Genomic DNA, 27548 nt, shown 5'->3' on the forward strand with positions numbered 1-27548 from the left:
GCTCAGGTGAGCGATGTGGCCCATGGGCCTCTTGTTAATTTTGCGTAAGTTAGTTTTTGTGATTTTAAAAAATTAAAAAAAAGGTAATGTTTTTAGAATGGAGAGTTTCGTCTCTCATTTTTGGCGTGTTTTATCGTTAGCGAGTTAAAAATGCGAAAAATAGATCATCACGAAAAAAAAAACGAATATACGGTATATTGAAAGTCCAATACGATTCACATGCATTTCAAAAAAAGAAAATCAGCATGGCTATTACTTTGTAGTCAAGATTACGCTAGTTATTACATGTATTTGTTTTAACGTGGTTCTCGGAAAAGTTGAAAATTACACAGTTACAAATAGCCTTTGAAAAAGCACTGAAATTTTTTTTTCTTTTGGACGTCGTCGGTCGTATAATGCACATAGCTTTTCCGACAAATTGAATATTGCGCGTTAGCGCGGCATTATAATTTGTCGCTACGACCTTGTGCTATTGTACGTCCGACATCCAAATATAATATTTACATCCACTGAATTTAACACCGTATTTCCTTTATTTCTTACGAAAACCATTGCCGTTTATCAGTCAGTAAACGCCACTAAGCAAGCCACCTGCATAAATTTCTTAAAGGTCGAGATTTTAAATCGTACGTTTACTCAGGTAAGGGGAGGGATTAATTTTACATGCTTGGTACCCCGAGGCATTGACTAACGTGCAGACCTTGCAGAGCGTTAATCCCTATACACAATCAGCATACACAGGAAGTCCATGAGTATTACCTGTACAGCTTGTTTGGCCTATACTTTATCTGGGGATAACATTATTAGATCTTTGCATCCATAAAAAAAAAAATTAGTAATAACTAATATTTGTAAAATCCATAATTTCATATTTATAACATATATTAAACAGAAATCCAACTAGTCTTTTTGTAAAAATCTATAGTACATGTATTTACCTTATGTCATTGTACATGTAGCAATGGGTTGATTTCATCGTAAAATTGATACTGGTACATTTTTAAAAGTAAGATATTCATCATTATAATAAAACAATTTAAAACGAAATTTATATTAATTGCTAACATATGTATTTCTTTTTAGAAATAGTTTTAACACCCCAATAAGGCGGTAACAATCCACGTAGCGAGAAATGCTTGGTAAAGAAAAAAGAAACCCCAAATACCTTGTCCAGGCGAAGTTGTAACTGATCAGACATTTTGCTTTTATCCTTGCCATCCATTATATGCAGAAAGCATCGTTTTGGTAGATTTTTTTCTTCTCTATTTTCATCTTATTTTTTTTGCCATGTCTTCAACGAGTGAAGAAAGATTTCAGTCACCTACATGTATGTACTAGTCATATTGTACTTTGAATAAAAATTTGCGTATTAAAAAGTTATTATACACAAGCATGATCATTTTAATTACTGAATTATTAAAAAAAAAGTCACGTTTCTGTACTGCAGATAATTATAATCAAGCTAAATTTTTTGCATCGGTACAGCTTCTTTATCGCCCTGTATAAAGATATGCAGTAAAGATCAAAAGACCCAAAGTTAATTTGATGGTCACCATGAGCGTCAAGCTAGATATACAAGTTATACACAGGGACTAGTAGCTAAATGTCAATCAATTTCAAGCACCCAATGATGGGCCTTAGTTTGCTTGCTTGACGGGAGTATACAGACCAGGTAAATCTGAGGGCGGTGCTTATCATCTCGGGCTTTACGCAACGGCTCTTTCATCAATTATGCATACAAAGACATACACACCTATAATACAATATTTAACATAAAATGTTTTGATACAGATATAAATAAAAACAATAAAATGTCTTTCCCTGTTTGTTAGTACGGGAATTAATCGCATCTATTGCAGGTAAAAATACAACCCGTTTATGTACGTTATGTATGGGCTATGTTATGCGTTATGTATTTTTTCTGCGACAGCTGCGACATGAATTCCCGTACTAACAATTAACCCAAGAAAGTGTTTTATTGTTTCATAATTTCATGCTTATTTTTAAGTTCTTTTTTTTTCTTTTTTAAGGGGGCCGACTGGGGTTTTCATTGCGCAATACTTCGCGCAACATAGTAAAATAAAGCGTATTTACTCTTTTAAAGCAACTATTTTTACATAATTTATAAAAATTAACAAATTTAGGAAATCTCAGGTTAAAAAATCTGATTACGTTTTTAAATAACTGATTTTTTAAACGATTTTTCAAATGATGGGTAGATAGACGTCGTAATAGTGTGCTTTTGACGTCATGAATAACCGAAGTTCTTTAAGCGGGGTCATTAATTATGCCATAAAATAAAAAGTATAAAATACATGCTCTTGAAATTTTAAACATAGGAAATTGAGAATCTAACAATCATTTTTATTATGTTTTATGTAAATCTGTGGTATCTGTCATGTTTTGTTGTACTCCATAAAAACAGGAAAATGTCATGAATTTTGACATTTTGAGATGCCCCCTCTGGAAACCAGACGGTAGAACTTTGTGTTTCTTGCACAAAATGTACAATATAGTATCACCCATCACATAATATAATTTGAGCAAAAAGTCTATAGTAGCATTTGTATAATTTGCTCCGAAATGCGAAAAAATGGTATTTTCCTATATAATCCTATAGTAAATGTACCTGTATTTTGAGATTGTCCCTAAAAAATAACCAGACGGTAGATTTTCATTAAACTTGGCATGTATACCGAAATCAATGTAAGGTACATATGGTATAAAATTAAAGGGTTTCTCTATAGTAGTTTTCACACAATAAAACCCCAGTCGGCTCCCTTAAATCTTAATTCTTATTCCTTATTAGCAAAAATTTAGCGCCATAAAGAACTGGGTAATGGAGGGAAGGGAAGCCTTGAAAGTAAAGTTTGATAACCAACTTAGCAAGGACAGAAATGGCAAATAAATCTTAAATTTAAATCTTAAAATTTATATATTTTTACACAAATTTATTATGGCAATAAGTTTCAATGTAATTGAGCATATAAAAAAATCACATTATGCTGTCCTTTGTTTACTGAAAATGCCTGTAGTTCCTATTGTGCATGCTAGTGTTGTGACAAGATTTAGAGTTTGTCCTTAGGTGTTGGAATGTTATAGAAATCCAATGGATTTCAACGAAGAAAAAAACATATACTGAATATAAGTATTCCTTTATATGAACATCTAGATCAGGTTACCTTTGAAGTCTTTTGGAATCTTTTTCAATGCATTTCTTCATTCCTCCACTTTTGAAGTACTCCAGCAAAGTTTTTCTACACCACTGAATCCGCTCCAACTGCTGAGGACCCCAGTATTCTGTTGCAAGTTTCTGCATTGCCGCCGCATAGTCCTGCAGTATCTCAGTATTCTGACAATGTTCCTCCCATATACTCCCAATACTTTTTTCACCTTAAATGTATTTTTCATAAGAAAAATCAATCAAGATGAGCAAAATAATTGTAACAATAAAGGTCATACAAAAATTACCAAAACTGCTTGGAATCATCATTGTTCGTGGGCGACCAATGTTCGTAGATTTCCTGGGTCACCCTTACCCACGAATTTACATCCCCGATAAGGTTTACTTTGTAAATATATTTATTCATTGTATCATGGCTGTGGTGTTTTTCCTTTGAAGTCAAGTGTACAATAACTGGAGATACACCGATGGGCGGAGCCAGCAAAAACTGTGCCGTGTAAATAAATTATTGAACACTTAGGCAATTTCAACGTTTTAATTTTTTTAATTTGAATTTACAGAATAAAATGTTTTTTTAATATAAAGACAATACTTTTGTCACTGAAATAAAGGTTTATTTTTTAATTGAACATACACACAGTCATGTATCCCAAAATACTTTCAACAGTTTAAACGGTTTAATACGAAATGAAAGTGCAGTTGTTAAATGTACTGCTACCACCGGTCTGACCCAAAACTTCCACTTTGTCATGAACGTTCATTTTATTAGATGTAGATATGTCCAACAGAGGTCCAGGGGCATCCTTTCGTTCTTTCTTCGGCAATTTAGGTTCTGGGGGATTTAAAACTTTTGACACCGTGCACGCAATCTCTGCATTTCCACGTTTGTAGGCCCGCACTCCCATTTCTGACCGATGCCCCGTTCTACCCATAATCTCCTGTTCCTCGACTCCGTTTTGATAGAGTGCCGTTGCGCATGTTCTTTTTCCTGAATGGTTTGTATAGTTTCCCTTCAGACCTGCTTTTTCACAGATTACCTTCATCAGGGATTTTAATTTATTAACACCGACTAATTGCGAGCCATAACGAGGGGGCGAGCCTGCCAGTGGGCGGCGGTAAAACGATCCTTCGTTTCCCAGAGCATCTAGGTATACTTTAAAAAAATCAGCCATGCATCGCTCCCCTGAAAAAATACGTTTAAATATATTAAAGCTTTGCATAAACAACGACACGTTTTTTAAAAATTAATTTTAGAAGTTGAGATAAAAAAAAAGAAAACACAGTATTTTGATATAAAATGCAAACAGTAACCTCAACATGCGCGGATCCAGAAGGAGATCTGGACCCCCCCCCCCCACCCCCCGGAATTTGCATTGTTATCAAATGTATATACTGAAGCAGATAAAAAAAAGACTTTCGACACCCCTTAGAAAATCAGTGTTTACCCCCTCAATACCCCTACGAAATAGGTTTTTTCACGCTTGACAATACACTTGTTTTTTTTTTCTTTTTTTTTTTCTTGCTTGTCAAGAAATTTATAGGTTGAAAATTTATTTTTTTTGACTGGGTTGGACCCTCCCCTCCCTGGAAAAAATTTCTGGATCAAAACCTGCTCAAACCTATACTATATACAATAAATAAAAAGCGGGGAAGGGACTTACCGGGCTGACAGTAGTGCCGTATTTGCTTGTTGTGTAGTTCCTTGTGAGCTAGTCCTCCCTTGAAGGTCTTTGTTGATCTGCCTGTGAATTCGATGAATTTCCCCCTATTATCCTCACCAAGAAAAAACTGGTCACATTGGAGAGAATGATGTTCGTCATGACCCCTTAATCCAAAGAACTTGCAACTGTAATAAAACACAGTGTTCTGAAGGGTTTCTGCATTGTTCATCCCGAAAATCCCTTTCTCCCAGATTGTAGCCTCATCTTCGGGAAGTATGGGATCTGCTTGTTTTCGTTTTCCCCCAACTCCTCTGCTTAATGCGTCCTTCATTTTACTGTCCAATATTTCACGGAACCCTGCAAATCTTGGATCCGCCGCATCGAGAAAGTTCTTGTCATAAATTTCACGATCCCGTAAATATCTTAAAATGCCACAGCTAATGTAGTACAATGTTTTTGCAGGATATTCATTGCCATCTTTTCTACGTACTCTCATAATAAACCTTCCTAAATAAAAGTTCAGCTGCACCGCGTCCATAGTTTCGATTTCTGGTATAAAGAGTTCTTGCCCTTAACACTGCGCATTTCGTTCACGCCGCCAACTTTCAAAAATATTAAATGACCAACGTGTATTTTTTTTCGTGTTGCGATTTTCTTGACTCTCTATCAACGCTTGAATTTCCTCCTCTTCAACTTAAAAACCAAATCGTGGTACTTCGAAATTTTGAACACATTCATTTTTTGTTTCCATATCCATGTCACGAACCCCGCCATTCTCTGTCTCAAGGCTCAAGTCAAAATTCATTAGATTTCCTAGGTCTGCGTCAAAATCCATGTCGAAATCCTCAAGTTTAATTTCTCCAAAACAATAGTTCATTTCTATTTCTTCGCAGGCCTGAGATAAAATTAAGTCATCATCATTCGATAAAAAATCGAGGCCTTAATCTCGTAAATCGTCCGTGTTCACAGTTGGAAAGCTGCAGTCCGACATCCTCTACCGTTGAAACACGGGCAAAAAGTGCGTATTAGAAAAAAATAGTGGCGGGAAGGAGAGAATTTGCACGTAGTCACCTGACAAAAACTAGATTTTTTTATTGGTCTTATTAAAAATCACGCATCGAACATCGGTAACAAGACAATTATTGATATTTTGATTGGCCATGATACAAGAAAGTTATTGAATATTTATTATGGTGTATCCTGATTTATTTGGACGAAGGGGCGGAGACTCGTGCTTCGCACTCGTCACCGCCCTTCGTCCAAATAAATCAGGATACACCATAATAAATATACAATAACTATTACTTAAATCTACCGTATAAACGAGAAACCCACCAAATTACATGCCCATGAAAAAGTAAAATTTTGCTTGCCCACGAAAATTAACCACCACGAATAATTATTATTCTACAGTATCGCTGAATATGGTCTGGACCTAAAATGCTTTGAAGTAAACTTCTATCATGTTTCTATGGCAAAGTACATATTGGCTATAAAGTTTGGGAAGGACACAACCTCCTAGCACCCCCCCCCTCCCCCTCCAGTTCCAACGGACTTAACTGTACTAAAGGGTTTCTTTTAGTAACATACAATTATCTTTCACTGTGACGCGTGAATTGAAAATGTCAAAAGATATTCTTTGCGTTAATGGGATTTTAAAAATTTCTCAGTAATACAGATTGAATAAAATTATAAATACCACAAAGGTACAAGTAGCACTACATTACAATCTTCAGAAAAGGACCACATGCACTTGAAAGAGGAAAAGTATCATTTAGTAGGGTATTTATTTTTGCAATAAGAATAAATATAACGTCATGTGCCTTTTCCAAAATGACTTCACATTTTTTTTCAAACCAGAAATAGACGCAAAATCAAACAACATCTGTTGCAATAGTCTGGGTAATGACATTTCTATCTGTATATAATTATTAGTAAATGTCTATGCCGAGAAAAAAACAATTTGTACAGACTTTCACTCCCTATTTAAGTTCAAAATCCTTCGGAAATATATTTTTATATATATGATATGTTATTTTCTTTCTAAGAAAAAATTCCCATTACATCAAAAAAAAGGTCTACATATGTATGTTAGTCAGGTTTGCCCTAGAGTACTTCTAAGCCAAAATTCATGCAAAAAAAATCCGTGCTTTAAAGGGGATAACGTTGTTTTAGACAACTCAGTTAATTTTATTGATTGATTGATTGTATTTTGTTTTACGTCCCATTCGAGAATTTTTCACTGATATAAAGACGTCACCATATACCAGTGAAGAGCTTCAAATTTAGACCTTTACTCGGCACTTAGGGCCATTGAGCAGTGGGGGTTCTTTATCGTGCCAACGACTACCGTGACACGGGGCCTCGGTTTTTCAAGTTGTCATCCGAAGGACCCGCAACTTTCACTTCAAAGTACCGAACGCTTGGCGAAGGAACAGTTGCTACCTACTTTCGCGGCCGTGATTCGAAAACACGACCTTCCGATCACGGGAGTGTTAATTTTAAAATTGCAAACAATATACCAATCAAAATTTCTAAATCCCCAGGCAAGTTTTTGCTTTGCACCGTTTTATATTAAATTATTTTGACAATATAAATTAATAAGTATATAGTATAAAAAGTAACAAAACAATTTTTTTCACTCGATCAAATTTTATTGAAGCGCTTTATCACAACATCAGAAACGTTAGGAACCCTAGAATTTATAGTTTGCAACATTCGAAACTGCATTTATCCTCTATTCAAACGAATCAATAGCAGCAAGTCATCTGCTCCTCAAAAAGTTTACACAATTTAGGCAAAAATCTTTATTGAAGGTTATTCCATGTGTTAACTAGGTCTCACTCTAGTTCCGCTAGATTCTGTGGCTAGAAAAGCTGTCTCACTCTCTGCTCTATCTTGTCCCATACATGCTCTTTAGGGTTGAGGTGTGGATGACAAAGGGACTAAACGATATTGTCTGTGTCTTGCCGACAATATTAAACCTAAAGTACATAACGTCTCCTTATACGCATTTCCCACTCCTCCAGTTTGGTCACTGAATGGTTGCACACGCAGTTAGGTTCCTTCAACAATAGTGAGTAATTTTTACATACATTAGTAGTCCTGTTGATGTGTCCTTACACTACGTCTTGGTCATGGAGGAAGGTCTACACTTCCGGTTCCAGTGAATTTCCGGATAAATAATAGGATGGTTTTGTGGTCTCTGTTAAAATCTAGCGACTTCTAATAATTGTAAGGAGTTCAAGTAAGCTATGTTGGTCTTTCGGACGATAATTTTGAAGGCTGTAAGCAAAATAAACACATATAGTGAAAGAAAACAAAGCTCTCGTGAACTGCGCCCTGTATGGACCATACCAACTTTTCTTGCTCATTCTTGTGAGGACATGCTGCCGCATTTTACTAGATTTCTTTTTTTTCGTAAACACCTAAAGGAAGAGAACCCATAAAAAAACAGCAAATTTTGAAAAATACACCCGAAAAACATATGGAACTCGCACGTCATGCTTTTCAAAAAAAGCGGTCACGTTAGAGTAATTACATATTTGATTACAATTTTTTTGGCCTTGACAGGTAAGCATTGTAAATTGCAGGCTAGATTTTAAGCTACTCATAATTTGATGCAAGAGTTTTTTTTATTTTTTTTTAAGGTGGGGACTGTTGACAAGTGTATAATGTTCAAAATGCATATTTGAAAAATTTAAACATATATACGGTTGAAAATAACTAATGTACATTGATTTTGAAATGTGACTTTTTCCAGGAAATTGTTCTCTTTAAAGGTCAATTCCTCTGAAATTCCGAATACGTCATAAAGGATATGGCAAAGTAAATTCAGGTCCCCGGGACTTCGCTATGACTGACTTTTACTGTACTTGGACTTGCTTCCCTTACAAAAAATCAATTCCATTTAGACATCATTACTTTTAGATGGAGTGTCAGATCTAAAACTTAGTTATGGATTCGAGTCGCTGTATCAAGAGATCTTTATCTTGTTAAAAAGTTATTTAGTTTTTCTTCTGATTCACTTGCTCATACCGAACATCTGTTTGATCAGAGAACAATCTGGATTCCTCCACGGCTACAGCCACAACAACAGGGGCTGAACCATGTCCACAACAACATGGTCTGAACCACGTCCACAACACCAGGGGCTGAACCATGTCCACAACAACATGGTCTGAACCACGTCCACAACACCAGGGGCTAAATCATGTCCACAACAACAAGGGCTAGACCACGTCGTCATCAAACTATTCATCTTTTAAAACAGGACCGTCATGGTAGCTTAGTCAGCTAAGTCGGTAGTGCACTTGCTCCGTGAATGGAAGGTCGTGGGTTCGAACCCCGGCCGCGACTGACCTCAGTCGATTAAAAATAGGTAGGAACCTTCGCCAAGCGTTCAGCACTTTGAAGTGAAAGTTGCGGATCCTTCGGATGACACCTTAAAAGCCGAGGCCCGTGTCACGGCAGGCGTTGGCACGATAAAGATCCCTTACTGCTCTATGGTCTTCAGTGCCGAGTAAAGGTCTAAATTTGAAGCCCATCACTGGTATATGGTGAGGTTTCTATATGAAGGAAAAATTCTCGAATGGGACATAAAACAACATATAATCAATCAAACTTTTAATACAGCATGATATTATGGTGATAATTATTTTTGGTCCTTAGTTCCTGTGGTCTTGTACTGACACATGTGCTTCTTTATCATCATCACTGAACTTAGGTGAAGTATGTCGTTATTTTTACCAGGACATACACACTAAACGGATTAAGTTATTACCGGCAGAATGAGGTTCTATTAGTGTATTTTTGCAATATCAAGTGCACGGTGTGTTATAAAAAACCAAAGTGACTATATCGTTTGTCAATTCCGCCTAAAAACACAGAACAAGAAATCAGGATTGCATACTTCTTTGCCTTTCTTTGCAGATAATCTTTAAATTGAGCTTTGAAAGCCAAATTTACTGCTGTGCTGGTGTTTTTTGGTAGAAATCATTTATACACTGGTCATGCTTATAATAAAGACCCGTAGAACGCAGGGGACCCCCCCAACTTTTCTCAAATTTCAGTCTTTTGCTGAAATTTTTAAAATATGTAAATTTCCATTTAGATGCTCCTTGACCCCCTTTGTCCTTTGTTCCTGTGCGTTAAAACAGTGGCAAATTCGAGTATTTGAAAATAGAAGTCCTTAAAAAGTAAAGAAAGGTCTAACCCACCGAAAAGGTATTTTCGAGTTTTGGCAGTTTATTATTTTTAAGCCCGTCATTTTCTTTTATTTAGACCTCACACTTATAAAATCGTTGCTACGAGCCTGTAATATACGTATTAATGCAGACAAAACTTCCTTATTCAGAACATTGACCCTTAAGATACCATAATACATACATGTATGAACTTCAAGGATCATTATGTTTTTGAGAATACATGTTCTGGCATTATAATCTGAACCACAGATAATTGTTTCGTATAGAATGGAGGGGGTAGGGGTGACCTTTATAAGAAACAAGTTCCAGAAAGGAGGGGGAGCCTGTGTACAAAACAAGTGCCTGCGGTACGAGCCTTATAACCTGAACCTGTATTTCACTTTGGCATTGACCTTAGATTTAAAAAAAAAAAAAATTATGGATACAATAAATAATTAGCCTTCACGCAGTCCTTCGTTAATGATGTAACAAGTATGGAACGTAAATAGTTTAAGCAGTATTGTCTGTTACTGGTTTTGTCTTTTCCTTTGACTTACTTATCACAGAAGGGGGTGTACTATTCAGGAAAACAAATACAGTGTTTATTAGCCAACAAGATGTTTATAACCTTCTTTAAAGATAATTCTTAGAAAGTCCATCATATTCAAACTTGTTTGTAACCTATATGATCAGATTAGTTTAAATGTTAGCTGGGGAGGGGTCTTGTACCCCATACGTATTGTGCCCTTTCATGTTTGCCATTTAGACTCTCTCCCTCAATTAGCACTGAACATAACACATAAAAGAGTTACTAAACCTGGGATTGTTTTTCATAAATTTCTAGGGATTATGTGGAGTAAAAGTCAAGAAGTTAAAAATCAAAGCATTAAAACCTATATGCCAAGACTTGGAATTACCAATACAAAGCATATATTCTTGGGGGGGGGGGGGTGACAATATTGCCTGTGTGTGGTAAATTAAGTCTTTTTTGGTCTTTCTGCAGCAAACTAGATATTTGATAATGTCAGAATTATATTATCCATGCTATCTGTGAAGTTTTCTTATTAATTTGATCTCTGCCTATGAATTCTTAGTGAAGATTTTTGATACACTTTCTAGATATAAATAATATACGGTACCAATTGTGAAGCACCAAATGCACATTTCGACAAATTATGTCTCTTCAGTGATGCTCATGCGGAAACCTTGAAAATCCAAAATATATAAATTTAAAAAAAACTTTGAAGAGCTGAAAAAGGAGGGTGCCAAAGAATGCAGCCAAATACGTCGAAGGATCAGAGCTATGCATAAGGGAGATAATCCTTAATTTTGAAATAAATTTCTAAATTTTACCACAGCAATAAAATATAAATCCGTATTTTCAAGCTAGTATCGAAGTACTTAGCTACTGGGCTGTAGAGACCCTCGGGCACTAAGTGTCCACCAGCAGAGGCCTCGACCCATAATGTAAATAATATACGGTACCAATAGATCTTTACAATTCATTTTTCAAGTTAATTTTTGCAAGGTCTTTTTCATATAAATTTAAAAAATTTCATCATCATTTTTCACGGTTTTTATTTACAAATACTAATAAAATTATTATTGCTTTTGGAGTGACAACACAGTGTTGATCATCTTGTCTACTAGCTGACATGACACCAGGTATAAAAAGGTGTCAATTTGTCTATAAGGGCCACAGGCTCTACCAAAAAGATAGGTGCCCATTGGATTCTCCTTCGGGACATTATCAATGTATCATGTATACAGTCAGCAGATAACCAGTTTTGGTATAAATCAAACCAAACCTTTACTAAAATAAAACATTGTAATGTTTCAATCAAAGATATATTTGACAATTCCTTTACGGACCCCATGTGTTCAATTTCCAAGTGTTCTACTAGAAATTGTAAAAGTTGTGATATTTTGATAAAAAGTACTTCATTTAATAGCAACCTCACTGGTCAAATTTTTTTATACTAAAACGGGTGGAAATCCGACATGTAAAACTTCAAACGTTAGTTATGGAACTGAAAGTACTCCATGCGGAGTGATTTTTATTGGGGAAAAAAGGATTTACTCAACAAGAGAATGTTGGGGCATACCAGTAGCTTTGAAATAAATAATGGAGGCAATAAACGTCTTCATAAATATTTCAATTCGCCTGACCATCCTTCAATGAGGAAAAGAATTTTTGAAAAAATATATCCAACTAATAGTCCCAGTTTAAGTACTCTATTCCACAGACAATGAGAAGAATACTGGATCAGAAAACTAGGCACGGCCTTTCCCTATGGTTGCAACGAACACATAAAAAGTGTAGGGAATCTTTCAAGCCCATAAAGTACCAGTATGAATGTGATGGGACTTTTCAACAATACACATAGACGTAGATGTAGTCATGGACATCGATCATACAATAGACCAAATAAATAGACAAATAGACAATAGACCAAATATACATGATGCCCTTTTTGATTCACTTTTACCTTACGTGAACAAACAATTACGTCTTATCAACATTCGCACTAATTTTTACTCGGTTCCCTTGAAAATTTTGAATGAACTGTTTGAAGAAGCTAAAGTAAGTCCATACTTGGATTCTTCAACTGCTGAATACAAGCTAGCTGATATAGATGTTGCTCAGACAGCACAGGCTCTTTAAGCCGCCGTGTGTGTCGGAAGATAATTATTCTGATTCTACCCGTAGGTTCTCTAGATGAAGTGAACATAAGAACATTCTTAATTATAGAAAAGTTCAGTCCTGCATTCCATCATATTTCAAGTTGAAGTCTACACCTTCCCAAAGTGTTGCTTCCAAACTAAGCCTTTTCAATTATAAATGAACCTTACAGTGCCTAGATATTGAACATTTAACAGAAAAACTTAGAAAGTTTAAAAGTAATATGTGAACTATCTATCCTTAAACGCTTTTACTAAATCGAAGGTGATAAAAGAATTAGCAAGACTAGATGAACAGTATGTTATGGTTTCAGCAGACAAGGCGAGTAACAATATCGTCTGTAAGACTCATTTTTAAAAGAACTTCGTTTTAATTCTATTTCTGAAATTCCGACTCATACTCACAGTTCACTTTCTAAGGAATACTTTTAACATTCCAGTTAACGCAGGTGAGTTCGATCTACCTTTCCTGTACTGGACTCCTACACTTAAAAGAAATCCTTACAAACAAAGATACATTGCCAGGTCAGGCAAATGCTAGATACCAAGCCCCTATCGTAACTCTTCATAAAAATATGAACTGCTATATAGGATAAACTTCAGATGTACTGTGTTATAGCATATTCGAGAAGTGGTGCAAATCAAAAGTGGGTTCTCAGAGACTCCAAAGTACATCAAGAAGATTTAAAATCACCAAAGAACTATATGCAATAAAAACACAATTTCCCCCATCAAAGCCAAATTATGAAAATCTCTACAAATATACACTAGTACTATTTTATATATTGTATAAAAATCTTAACATTTTTAATTACCCCCCCCCCCCTTAGGCCATAATTATAGATTTCTACAAAGTTGCATTTTGGGGGCACTTATTGGTCATTACAGAATATAGTCCTTTTTCAAAAGTTAGTAACATCAAAATGTACGACTTTTCTACACTTTATACAACCATTTCCTCATGAAAAATTTAAAATTAGGCTTTTTCATAACAAAGACAACTGCTTTTTCATTAAAAATGGAACTCAAAAATATCCATATCTTGTGGCTGATCATCAACAAAATTACCTTGCAGAATCACTCTGTTTCAACACACAAGTACTCTGAAGATGATATTAAAATGATGCCGAGTTCCTCGTTGACAACAATTTAAAACATCTATGTAGTCTTTGGAGATCTGGCCCCGGGATCATCTTAAGCTTAAGTCCAAATCTTTATGATGTTCTAATATATTGTAGAAGTGAAGCAGACCAAAATTAAAATATTTCTTAATTTAACTTCACTAAAGTGTTGTTCTCTGCAAATTTAGCGATTAATTCAATAATTAATAAACATTTTACAGACTATTGAAAACTTGACTTAAGTCTAAGTCTGTTTTGTGATCCTGGGGACAGGTTTTCCAATAAACTGCTGAAATTCATATGGACACTAATTGTGCTCCTTTATTAGCCAACCTTTTCATATTCATATAAAGCAGAATTTACTATGATAAAAAAAGCTGTGGCTTCAACTCCACTTCCAAATAAATCCATGACATTTAATCAATTAACAAATCACTTCCATTCATATATACCTGTCACAGTAGCCTAGTGGTAGGGCACTCGCTTCGTGATCAGGAGGCCCGGATTCGATTCTCATTCACCGTGTCGTGTCAAACCTAATAAGTAAATATAGGTAGGGACTGTTGCTTTGGCAAGCGCCCGGCACTAGAAGTGAAAGTCACGGGTCTTTTGGATGAGACCTTAAAAACCAAGGTCCAGTGTCACGGTAGGCATTGGCACAATAAAGAACCCTCACTGCCCAATGGCCCTGAGTGCCGAGTACAGGTCTAAATTTGAAGCCCTTCACCGGCATACGGTGACGTCTCTGTATGAGTGAAAAATTCTCGATTGGGACATTAAACAACATACAATCAATCAATCCATTCATATGTCAACTCCATATACTGTGGAATCGTCAACGTCTGTGGGGGATTGACCAATGTTCCTGGATTTTGTGGGTCACCCTTATCCACGAATTTAACCCTTATCCACAAATTTATATTTGTACAACAATTATTTTGTCAACCTATTTATTCATGGAATCTTCTGTATACACGAGATACCCACGAAAATACGTCCCCACAAACCAACAAATTTTTGCTTGCCCACGAACACTGAACCCCACAAATTAAAATGATCCCACACATATCACAGTGAACTCAAATTAAAGAAACCACAGAGTCTGCCACATTTACTTTATATTTGAATATTTTAGTGAAATTTTTTCTGTCTATAGATGATAAGGGCCAGATAACAATTAAACTGTATGAGAAATGAGATAACTTAAGCTTTTCCATCATCAACTTTTTTAATTTATGTAGTAATATTCTGCTATCACATGCATACGGCATCCCTACTTCTTTCATACTGAAGAGCTTGCTCTGAATACGATCAATTTTTAAGCAGAGGCAGGTTGCTGTCAGATAAGTTGAAGTTACAGGGATTTCAATAACCTTGTTTAAAGTCAGCATTTCATAAATTCTAAGGTTGTTATAATGACCTTGTTAACAAATATAACCTATAAACTGGGTCATTCCTTGACTGATATGTTTCATACCAACTGCTAGGCCTTTGTTTTCATACCAAATTTGACGTCTACCTGATCGATACATAGGGCTCATGGTGGGTGTGACTGGTCAGCAGGGGATTATTACTCCTCCTAGGCACCTGATCCCACCTTTAATATTTCCGTAGCCTGTGTTTTATGCCCTGTTCACAGCCTTGTATTGTTTGTAGTTTTTTTTGTTTTTTTTCTTTTGAGATTACTTTTTGTTATCCCCACCTTTTTCATTGTGAAACATATAAAAAAAATCTTTGAAAAAGAAATGTCTCTATTTGGTTGAATGTTATCATTAATAAGAATAAGACTTGATTTTCATGGTTACTAAATTGTTAAAGTTGTAACTATAGTAAGATTTTAAATTTGTCAAACATATGAATTTTTCAAAACATGAGTCACAAGATACATTGCAATGGTAAACATTCAACCATATCATCCTTGATTTTCTGAAATTATTTAGTGGAAAAAAAAAAAACTTGTATGCTATACAAAGTTTGCAAGAAATCTGTCATCAGTCTTGAAATATCCATACAGATATAACCCTTATAAAGAGTGGCTGTTAACAATCAAACATTCTAAACATACTAATGTGTATTTCATTTTAAAAAAAATATTTTGATGGTCTAAAAAATACTCTTCATTTCTCTTAAACACATGCATAAGGAGATGAGTGTTGCTAATAATAATTTTGTATTGAATTTCATTCCTCCATCACTGGATGGCATCTTTGAGCAATTACAGAGAATATCTATAATATTCAGAATTGAAGCTATAATATCCTTGAATAAAATATTCTCCAATAGGTAGTTACAATCAATCAGTAGCTGATTTTGTTCCAAAAATAAATTTATTTTTCGTATTTGCATTCCTCATTCATTTTCATCGGAATTCCCCACCATGAATAAAAATAGTCCAAAAAAATTTGGTATATTATTTCTTGACCCTAAAGTGAGCCTCAAACTGCATCATTCTAAAGAGTATAATATTGTGCTCAATTTTTCATTTTATGGCAATACAAATGACATTGAGTAGGGTTATAATATTATTTTTTTTTTTAATTTATTTATTGTGTTTGTAAAATTTAGTTATAATCATGACTTCTTGTTTGCACTTTTTCTGCCTTGAAATTTCAATTTAAAAATAGTTGCTTTAAAAATTCCGCATTCAGGGTTTTCTGAAAAATTCAATATTTTGCAGCAATATTTTGAACCCTTGATGAATACATTGTTCTTTTTTAAACTGTAATTTCTTTTTATTTTTTGCTTGCTTTCGTATAAAATTAAAATTGAAACTTAATGAGCAAATTCATGGAATTTAGATGGAGTTCGGCTGAAGTTGAAAAATGATGTACATGTAATATAATGCTTTTTTACTTGCTAATTGAATTTTTAAATTACCTGATTTAAATTTTTTTCTGAGATCCCTGTGAACAGATTTTACAAAATCTGCTAGTTTCTTCTTTTCTTCTGTATCTTCACTCATGGCTTCATCTATCGTATAATTTGAAAATTAAGTTTATAGTAAAACTACCATAGAAATGTCTAACACAACTAAAACAGGTATATTCTGGCTAAATTTTACCATACAATTAATTTACTTCAGTGAGTTATAAAATGAATAAATATTACTCCACATGAAAGTCTTTGCTTCTTCTAAGATTAGCTTGTAATAGTTTTGTAAATTTGGAGTTATGTCATCTTTTGAATTAGTAAAATTTGACTAATTAATGCTCCTATTTGACATGCCATAATAAACTTGGTTGCAAATAAATTGGGGACACAATTTCCATTATTTTTATCTCTGCAAAAGAGGACATATGAGGAGACAAGATATTTAATTTTATATCTGCATGGAGCCTCATCAATCCAGGATCCAATAATCAAGACACTTAACCTTCCAGAAGAATATTTACAATATTTTATTATATCTACAGTGTTTGAAATAACTATGTGCAAATGCACAAGATGCATAAATTTTGCTGTGGGTGAACAAATCTGCTTGTATCTGCATTCGACTGGACGTGTTAAAATTGCCACTAATTAAAAATTTACATTGATAAATATGTCCTAAATGGACCGATTGTTCTGGTAGTGAAGTGTAACAAGCCAAATGGCAGAACAGTTATGCTGAACAAGTCCTAGTCACACAATCGCTTTAATAAATAATAGGAGTCCTCTTTTGAACAGTCAACTTAATTTTAAGGTTTGCCACTTGCCAACTGCAAGGCTGCTAATGAAACTACTCATGTAAAAAAATAATTTTTGAAAAAATGAAATTATTATCTCAGGCTAGTAGATCTTTGGCAGGGCTAACAAATTTTATAAACAATCAGCCCTGCATGTCTAGCTAATTTTATGGTGAGTTTCAAACACTAATATCTACCAATTATAAAAGGTCTGTTTGAATTATCTGGACACTTCATTAATCTGGACAATTTGCTTGTGAACACAAGTGTTGGAATTATCAGGATTGCTTGGAAATACAAGTGTTGGGATTAACTGGGATTGCTTGGGAACACAAGTGTTGATATTACTGGGATTGCTTGGGAACACAAGTGTAAGGATTACCTCAATTGCTTGGGAACACAAGTTTTAGGATTACCTCAGAGTCGATTGCTTGGGAACACAAGTGTTGGGATTACTGGGATTATTTGGGAATACAAGTGTTGGGATTACCAGGATTGCTTGGGAACACAAGTGTTGGGATTACTGGGACTGCTTGGGAATACAAGTGTTGAGATTACTGGGATTGCTTGGGAACACAAGTGTAAGGATTACCTTGATTGCTTGGGAACACATGTGTTAGGATTACCACGATTACCTCAATACATATACTGAAATTTTTATGAAAATGGATTTACCACTTATCTAACAGTGAAGACAATTCCATCTCAAACAATCCCAAAGAAATGAACAGTTTGTCAACAATTTTTTTACTACAATGTGATAACGAATAATTATGAGATTTTAATTGGAGGGAAGTCATACACTTGGTCAATTATGAAAGAATATTATGTACAACTATATACAACTAAACATAAGCCAGAGCAACAGAGGTTCAAATGAAATGTTCAAAAAATATCTTAAGTGATTCATGTTAATACATAAAGAGTGCCATGTTACAGTGTTAGATCGGACAATAACATTTGGGACGCTTATTTGGGGCGCTCGTGATTTAAACATGGGGCATTCTGGTTCTGCGGCGAAACGACAGTAACCCATTTAAAAGCTATGTACTAGTTACTTGATTATGATGACTTGAGATAGTATGTACGCGGAACAGTTCTACACTCAGGCCCGTAGGAAACAATTTCAGTTGGGGGGGGGGGGGGGGGGGGGCACAGCCATACATTTTTCAGTTGACAGTTGAGTGGGCACTACCAAAATTTTCCTGACAAGCAAAAAAAAAAAAAAAAAAAAATAAAAGGACGTTTTTTATTGAGTTGAGGGGGCACAAGCATATAGTATCTATGTTTACTATAGTAATCTATATATCAGCAAAATTATCGGGGGGCACGTCCCCCCCCCCCGTGTCCCCCGGGTTCCTACGGCCATGTTATACACAACAAAAAACTCACACAAATTGCTCAACTTCTGTCCTCAATTAAAATACTTACCTTATAAATATGTTTTTATAGCATGTTCGTTTGTTTTGTTTTGTTTATCATTTTTCACAAATAATATAGAGGACTCCTACTAGCAATGTCGAAGAACAAAATCATTTCTTTCATTTGAGAACTACTCGTATACCATGTTTAACACCATTTTTTCTGCTTAACAGAAACTTTTAGGATTGTTTGTCGACAACGTTGCCTTGAATTAAGTGAAAATGAAAGTAAGTGTGTTGTGTATTGGAAAAATATACGACGACAACTTGCAGAATTCCGGAAATTAGAGACGTGAAATTAAAATAAATATTTTTGCCCATTCTATTTTTTCCAGTATGTATATATATATATATATATGAAGAGATAATGAATGAATATGTTGATTAGTGAATTATTATTATATGTGCGCAAAAATGCAAACTATATTTTTATTTAAAAAACGTGCTTTATTTCTAATTTTTTAATAAGACCATGTGGTTTGCAAAGTTTCTTTCACGTATTTTTATACACTGTTATACCGTATTCATTATTGGCAATTTTTCCACCAACATTTAATGTTTTTCATCTTTTGATAACGCTTCACAAAACTTCGCCTCATCCGTCTGCCTTTGTTTGTTTTTTCACTGTTTACCCAGCAGGTGCTGTGACGTCACCTGGATCGAACCGTGTTGCTACTTTAAATAACAAAGTGTCTTTGCGCGGAAAAATGGATTAAGAATAATAAAGTATATCAATTTTGACTTGAGTTTAATTACAAAAGGAAAGACTATTCACTTAGTTTTTTTTAGAATCATACAATCAGATTTATCATTCTGACACACAGTAGATAACTAGCTTCCGTTAGACAGATGTTCACGCGTATGAATATGTTTTTATTTACGATTGTGATTAGCCCCGGCAAAAAAGTGTGCTGTTTGCATGCATGATAATTTCAACAGCATTATCTGTGGTGAATAAAGAACTTTACAATTTTTTGGAGGTAAGGTTATGTTTTTGTTGCAATTATGAAAATAATTGGACATTTTATTTTAGTTGTTAATTTTTCTAAAAGTGTGGCATTCATAAAACGAGTCGTGACCTCATAGTACCAATATGTTGGTCAGTAAATGTAAACATAGCGCACATGTGTTCCCTCGCGCTCACATGCAACATCCAGGCGCCCAGGCAGGTGCGCTTCCGGAGGGACGGGGCTCAGAGCGCCAAAGACTGATTTCAAGGAAAATATATTTCAGTGCATTTTCTGTTAATTTGATTATACTTATGAATGAGAAAAAATGATGATGTAGGCTTTTCATCACACGATAATCGATTAACGCAATGAATATTTCATGTGTTTATGGCGGAGACTGCAACAAACAAACAACTGTCGATTATTTAATTACACAGGAACTTAGCAACAGAATTATTGTATTAAATCACTACAACATTTCGTATAATATATTGATCTTAACAAATATTATATTTACAACTAAATTGTAAAAGGTGTATATCTAACATTCGTGCATTGATTTGCACGTTTCTGTGCAGTAGTTTTGGATTAAAGGATATGACATGCCAGAATGTTGAAATATTATTAACAGAGTTTTCTTCCTTATTTAGTAATATTTACAAGTAGTGATGAAAACAAACAGCAAACTGCCTGCACTCAACATTTCATTGAAATGAATAAATCTATTTTAAATTATTGATGATAATAATGCTCATCATTGAAGCAATTTTTTTTTTTTATCTATCATCTTGGAGCTTATTGGTTGCAAATTTAATTTCACTTTTATAGACAATAAATAACATTTACTGTTGTTATTTTAAGAATTTTGCAAGCAAGATTTGGGATTATTCATATGTGCTGATTCTATCTATCTATCTATCTATCTATCTATCCATATATATATATATATATTTCAGTGTAATTAAAGTGTTCATAGATTAGAGATTGAACCATTTCTCCTTTTAAAAAAGATATAAATTTATATTTTTACTTTATGAAGTACAGCTATAGGAAGATGATTCCAAGTTATCTTAATACACGTGAAAATTTCATTAACACTGATTTTACAACTTATTTTCAGTAGGGCTTGGATGATATATCGAAATATCCATAAAAATATCATATTCTATGTGATGATAAAATGTGTATCAATATCATTATGTGTGTCGAAATATCGATATGGAAAAAATAGATCAGACTATTTTTTCTGTTTTACTTACGGCTTTTTGTTTGAAATCATTTTAATGTATAATTAAAATTTTAAATATAAAAAGAAATATGAAATACATATAATAATTAATTTACATCACTTATGTGAACTAATTTTGTTTTACAACAGATATACAGAATCTATAAAAAATATTCTTATTGGTGAAGATATATATCAGTAAGTTTCATATTGATACAGCTGGCGAATAAACAGCATCAAAACGCTGCTCGCCAACTGGAAAATTTGTCTCAAACCATGTAAAAGTATGTATCAGTACTAATCTCTGGCAGAATATGTTCTTGCATTTTGATTGGCTAAAAATCTGTTTCTAAAATTACATCTGAAAAATATCGTATGGAAAATAAAACAAATTTGATTTATTCACGGCAATACAGTCAAATTTCGTTATTTCGAACTCAGTGGGACAGAGAAAAAACTTTGAGACATCTGAGGATTTGAGATATCCAGGGTAAAATACTTAAAGAATAACAAATAAGTAGTTGGGACTTCGAAATCACTTTGACATATCCATGATATTCGAGATATCTGTGTTAGAGATACCGAAGTTCAACTGTATTTAAAAATTGAAATTGAATTTTTAAACCCACTAACTTTTAGCTCACCTGAACTGAAGGCTCAAGTGGGCTTTTCTGATCAAAATTTGTCCATTGTCTGTTGTTGTTGTCATCGGCATTGTAATTTTTTTTTTTTTTACAATTTCATCTTCTCCTGAACCACTGGTCCAATTTCAACCAATCTTGGCACACAGTATCCTTGGGTAAAGGGGATTCAAGTTTATTCAAATGATTGGCCACACCCTCTTCCAAGGGGAGATAATGAAGAAAAATTAAATATTGGGAGGGGTCATTTAAAAATACTCTTCTCAAGATCCACTAGATCAGTAAAGATGAAATTATGTGAAAGCTTCCTGACATAGAGTAGATTCAAATTTGTTCAAATCATGACCCCTGGGTTTAGGGTTGGGCCACAGAATTTAACATAGGTATAAATAGGAAAAAATTTTTGTAAATATTTTTCTCAAGAACAGCAAAGCCATGATCAGTCATATTCATATGAAAGCATCCATAGGTAGTGTAGATTCAAGTTTGTTAAACTCATAGGGTAGGGTGTGCCACTATGTTAATCAAAGTTTATACATGGGTATAAATAGAAAAAATCTGTAAAAGTTTTCTTCTCAAGAATAGGAAAACCATGATAAATCATATTTATATGGAAGCATCATCAGGTTGTGTACATTCAAGTTTATTCAAATCATGACCCCTGGAGTAGGTTGGAGCCACAATGGGCAGTTAAAGTTTTAAATAGGAATACATAGGAAAAAATTTTTAAAATCTTTTTTATCTCAGGAATTGCAGTCATTTTTAGTCATATTTACAAAGAAGCATCCTCAGATAGTGTAGATTCAAGTTTGTTCAAATTATGACCCCAAAGGATAGGGTAGAGTTACAATTTGTGATCAAGTTTTACATGGCAACATATTGGGAAAAGAATCTGCTGATGAACAAGAAGGGCCATTAGTAACCCAGGTGAGCACTGTGGCCCATGAGCCTCTTGTTAATTTTGCTCTCTGCCATAGATTAGTACATACCACTTCATAGTGTGAGATGTAAGACTATATTATAATGCTCATAAAATTCTCTATATATAACAATTCTTAATTTGGATAACAGGTGGTGTCATATTTACAAAAAATAGAATATTAATTCAGAAAGGAATGGAGAAACCCCTCCTACAGTTTTGGTATAATCTGAATAAAATCTGGTACAAATGAAGAGACTAAATCAAGGTACATAAAATTCTTGAATGAATGATTTTCAAAATGCTCCTCCATCCTCCTACAGTTTTGTTCTGATTTGAATAATCCCAAATAGAAGTGTAGAAAACATCAGGTTAACCTATTTCTGCCCAATGATTTCCATGAACAATATGTTGTCATGATTAATAGATTAAGAAAAATCTTTAGAATTATTTCAAATTAGTGCTCCTCCTACAGATTTTAAATAAAATCTGAAGTACTGGTAAACTCTAGAGAAAATCAATTCTTTGTATTGGTTTGTGTTTTTCTGATATGGATACTGCAAATTCCAGTCTAAGAGTGTCTTTTATTGAATGAAAATAAAAGAAAGATGTGCACTGTTAAATAACTGACTGCAGGTGGGGTGGAAGCATTTTAATATCATGAACCCATCTTGATTGTAAAGAATTTTAAGGTATTAGAGTAAAACACACTTATAGCAAAGTGCCAGGATTACAGACAATTTTGCTTCGATCATTATAAACTTAATTTGTTTTATCTGTGAATTAGTTCATAATACTATTCAAAACCAAGGGGAGTAAGAAATCATTTTGCTATAAACGTAAATTCATTATAAGCATGTTCAATATGGGCAATTGTTTTACTGTAAATTATTAATAAGTAGTTGATTGATATGTGCATTTGTTGTTACTCTCAAACAAATTGAACAATCATTTTCTTCACTTTCATATAAATATTACCAGGTAACCTGAAGTGAATAAGCTTTAAATAATCTATTCATTATCAATATTCAACAGTACTTGAAAAGTTAATTAGAAACTTCATTGAACCTATTTGATTGAATGATGTAAATGAATGTTCCCATATCAAAAAATAATACATAAAAGTATATTTTTAATATATTTTTAATACAATCATTTTCATATTGTTTAAAATTAATACAGAAAAAATATATTATTTTTGTATCACCAACAAATAGGTAGATTATTTTTGTATTAAAATCTGACTTTGATTTTTTACGGGGTATTATTTCTGTATTTTTTGGGACTTAGATTATTTTCAGTATATCATTTTTGTATTTTTGTGGACTTAGTTTTTTTCAAGTGTATTTTTTCTGTATTAAAATTGAACTTAGTAATTTTACAGAAAATTACATACAGTTAATCTGTATTATTTTTGTATTAAAATTGAACTTAGTAATTTTACAGAAAATTACATACAGTTAGTCTGTATTATTTTTGTATTAAATTTGGACTTAATAATTTTTCAAAAAATACTATACAGTCAGTATGTATTTTTTTTATATTTATTTTGGACTTAGTGTTTTCTTTTACTGAAATTTGTATTTCTTTGAACTTAGGAAAATTTACAGAATGTCCTTGCAATAAGTCTGTTGGAATTAATATTTTTTCTCAGATTTTATTAATTAAGACCACTGCTATAAAGGTTGCTTTTATACTATTTACATTTAATTGCTATTTAGAACAGAAAATTTCAGTAGTTTAAATTTGTTAACTAAACAATTTCATTTTTAAAACGTCTTTACTAGGTGTGAAATTGTCATTTGGAAAGAGATAGATACGTCTAAGGGAACACCTATGCTGTACATGATAGTTGTAAACACGCGGTAAATTTTGAAGTTTCAGAGTTTCAGACTTTCTTTTTGTGTTGAAAATTTTACAGCGTGTTTACAACCGAGTGTTTACACTATCGCCAACAGCACAGGTGGCCACCTGCAGGCTTACAATAGACGAGTACATGTTATACTACTCAAAGAAATAGTTCATGATTTACCCGTGAAAACACATCCCAACCAAAAAACAAAAACAAACAACATGGAGAGTTCCACTAATTACAGTACCTACGATGTTTTCTTGACTATACAACTCAATTTAGTATACATTATATTTAATTCAGTACGTATTACAATTACATGGAATAGAACTATTTAATTATCCGCTTTAAAAAAAAAAATAAATAAGAAATTATTACGAAAGAATATCATAAAATAATATAGAAAATGTTGTGAAATTGGTGTAAAGGATAGTTGTTAAACATTATTTCAATCTCTGGTACCGTATGTATGAGTTAAGCTGTCCGTCAAAAAGGCTATATATTATGTATCTCCTGCTCGTTTTGATCATTATATTTGAACTTTATGGTCTACTTCACAGGTCAACTTGAATATAAAAATGGCTGCTCTCAGCGGAAATGATGACCGGAAATAACGATGTTTCGTAATCGGTAAATTCCGTAAGGAATAAAAAAATGATTCTGATGATTAAATTGAACATCGTTTTTTTCTAACATAATTTTAGGTTTGTTCAATTGATTCAAGATATTTAAAACCATGTAAATATGTTTTCTCTAACTGTTCCGATCTCAACATCGGTAATTTTCGTATATATGACACAATATGATTGGTCAGATTTTAAAACTCTTCCGTACTGTTCTCTGATTGGTCAACAATATTTCACCCACGCCATTTTGAAAATTCTTCCCGGGACGTGTTGAGAAAGCTGGAGGTGATTTTGAATAAACTCTCATTTGCTCGCAAGTAAAATGGATCGAAAAACAGAAGTTCAGCATAATCATGGTACACAGGATCATATATATGAACCAAGGAAAGCAAATACATAAGGAGACTGACGTTTTTTAGGCATCATATCCGGACTTTTCTGGTGTAAACAACGACAGTTGCGGTAAGATTATGTATATTTTAGCACATTAAAGTTTAAGTTTTTTAAATAATAACTTAGTACAAAGATAGAGGAACAAAGAATGCCTTTTTTACCCATTTTGTAGTATTGTAGAAAGATAAAATAGTACGGTTATTGGCCATGTGGGGAACAAGGGTTTTTGTGATAAATTTTGATTGGGGAGGGAGGGGTGGAAGATGGGGGTAATTTTCAAGCCTTTGGCTTCCTATTTCTAATTCATTCTAATTTTTTCAAGTTTACCAGAGACGAATTATTTATTTTCCCTTCAAAAACAATTCTGTAATTTGTATAAACTCAAATTTTTTCGAGGGGGGGGGGGTAGGTTGGGTTCGGGGGGGGGGGGGCAGTTTATTTAAATAACATTGTGGCACACATTTTGTTTACTCTTTCAACGTTTTCAAGGACAGATTGTTTATAACAAATATTTTTTAAAAAATATTATATAAATCAGTCCCCCCCCCCCCTTTTTCTTCTCCAGATTGTCAAATCAAATGGTTGTCCCCTAAGAAACACCCCAGATTAAAGAAAAGTAATTTCAATGGTACAATTGTATGGAATTTGGTGAACTCCGCTGGATCTTTTGGAATTTCAATTTATAATTATTGTTAATTTCAGTCAGCAGAACATTGAAGAAAAGCTGATTAGTCATGGAGGAAGAAGATCCCTCTCAAGAAAGTATTGCAGGTGTGTGAGCTAAACAAAATCTATAGAGAATTATTTTGGATGTGAAAATGTGTGTTTTGTTGAGGTAATGGTTCATTAAATTTTATTATTATATCATTCTGTTCTATATTTCACAGTGATGAAGTCAGATGAGATGACAGGTTGTGTGATTTGAAGATGGACTTCTGCAACAAAGTAAACACTCCTCTACTTTTTCCATACAAAAGAAACAGCAAAGCAGAGAGATCGAAACAGTTGGTAAAAGTACAAAGAAAACAGGATTAGTTAAACTTGTGAAAAATATCAAGACTATTGAAGAGCAGATTATATGTAAAAAGAAAGATCAAGACTAGAATTGGTAGCTGAATCAGTAGCCTGGCCACATTAATTACTTTTTAATTAGCTATTTGTACATTTAAGGTAATCTGACTGAGTTACTAAAATTGTTATTTAACAAATATTTCAAATAAATAAAAGATTTTTGAATAACAATCAATAGATGCTATTAAGAACCTCAATCTCCAACCCCTTTTCTTCAAATAACAATTTTTGCCCATGATCATTTTTGTAGTTTTTAAAACTCTGTTTTGTATTATTTTAAGCATTTAAATGTATTTTTTGTCTATCATTCTTGTACTTTTTTGATATTTTTGAAATACAATCCTTCATGCTGATAAAAATACAAAAACAATACATATTTATACAAAATTAATACATTCTATATTTTTTTCATACTTTTTTGTGTACTGTATTATTTTCATATTTTATATCTTTTTTGTACTTTTAATTGTTCCAGATGAAAAAATACAAAAATAATATATGTGATACAAAATTAATATATTCTATATTTTTTTTGTATTTTAATTCTTAAAGGTGAAAAAATACAAAAATAATATATGCTAATACAAAATTAATACATTCTGTATTTTTTCTATACTTTTCTATGGACTGTATTATTTTTATACTTTGGAGAGGAAAATAGAGAAATAATACAAAAGTACAAAAACAATACGTTTTTACAGGTCATGTGTATCATTTCTGTATTATTTCGAAAAAATAAAGTATATTAAAAATATATTTTTCTGTGTTTGGCTTTTAAAAAGTCAATTATTTTTGACCTAAATTGGAACCAAGATTTAGAGGGTTCCAAATTTGGTCATTAAAAATATACTTTTTTTGTATTATTTTAGTATTTTTTTCTTGTATTATTTTTGTATTCATTTTCGATATGGGTTAGTACTTTTAGTAGATTTCTTTAATAAATCTGTG

At 33.3% G+C, this 27548-nt stretch overlaps 3 protein-coding genes and 1 long non-coding RNA gene across 5 annotated transcripts in view; 2 read left to right on the forward strand and 2 right to left on the reverse strand.

The window, feature by feature from the left end:
- LOC133187439 (S-adenosylmethionine sensor upstream of mTORC1-like) overlaps positions 1-19099 on the reverse strand; it is an 85446-nt gene extending 66347 nt beyond the window's left edge. For both annotated transcript variants that reach the window (XM_061322813.1, XM_061322812.1), the window contains exons 1-3: positions 18931-19099; positions 16712-16804; positions 3183-3393 (exon numbers count right to left, since the gene is read on the reverse strand). In XM_061322813.1, coding sequence (XP_061178797.1) covers positions 3183-3393; positions 16712-16796 — 296 coding nt within the window. In that variant the 5' untranslated portion in view covers positions 16797-16804; positions 18931-19099. The remainder of the gene's footprint in view (positions 1-3182; positions 3394-16711; positions 16805-18930) is intronic.
- LOC133187946 (uncharacterized) lies at positions 3862-5181 on the reverse strand. The gene is made up of 2 exons (XM_061323341.1): positions 4846-5181; positions 3862-4367 (listed from the first exon to the last, which is right to left on the reverse strand). Exons 1-2 carry the CDS (start codon positions 5174-5176, stop codon positions 3862-3864), a joined length of 837 nt encoding a protein of 278 aa, XP_061179325.1. The 5' UTR covers positions 5177-5181.
- A 696-nt stretch (positions 19100-19795) lies between the features above and the next one.
- LOC133187441 (forkhead box protein P1-like) overlaps positions 19796-27548 on the forward strand; it is a 64328-nt gene continuing 56575 nt past the window's right edge. Inside the window, exon 1 of the mRNA XM_061322816.1 lies at positions 19796-19900. The gene's annotated coding sequence lies outside the window, so the exon portion shown is untranslated. The remainder of the gene's footprint in view (positions 19901-27548) is intronic.
- LOC133187779 (uncharacterized) lies at positions 25474-26884 on the forward strand. The gene is made up of 3 exons (XR_009721243.1): positions 25474-25598; positions 26232-26300; positions 26417-26884. It is a non-coding gene; the product is annotated as an uncharacterized LOC133187779 (long non-coding RNA).

The sequence above is a fragment of the Saccostrea echinata genome, unplaced genomic scaffold (assembly GCF_033153115.1).
Source record: "Saccostrea echinata isolate AGI-Se365-2 ecotype Australia unplaced genomic scaffold, CSIRO_AGI_Sech_v1 ptg000015l, whole genome shotgun sequence".
Taxonomy (NCBI): Eukaryota; Metazoa; Mollusca; class Bivalvia; order Ostreida; family Ostreidae; genus Saccostrea; species Saccostrea echinata.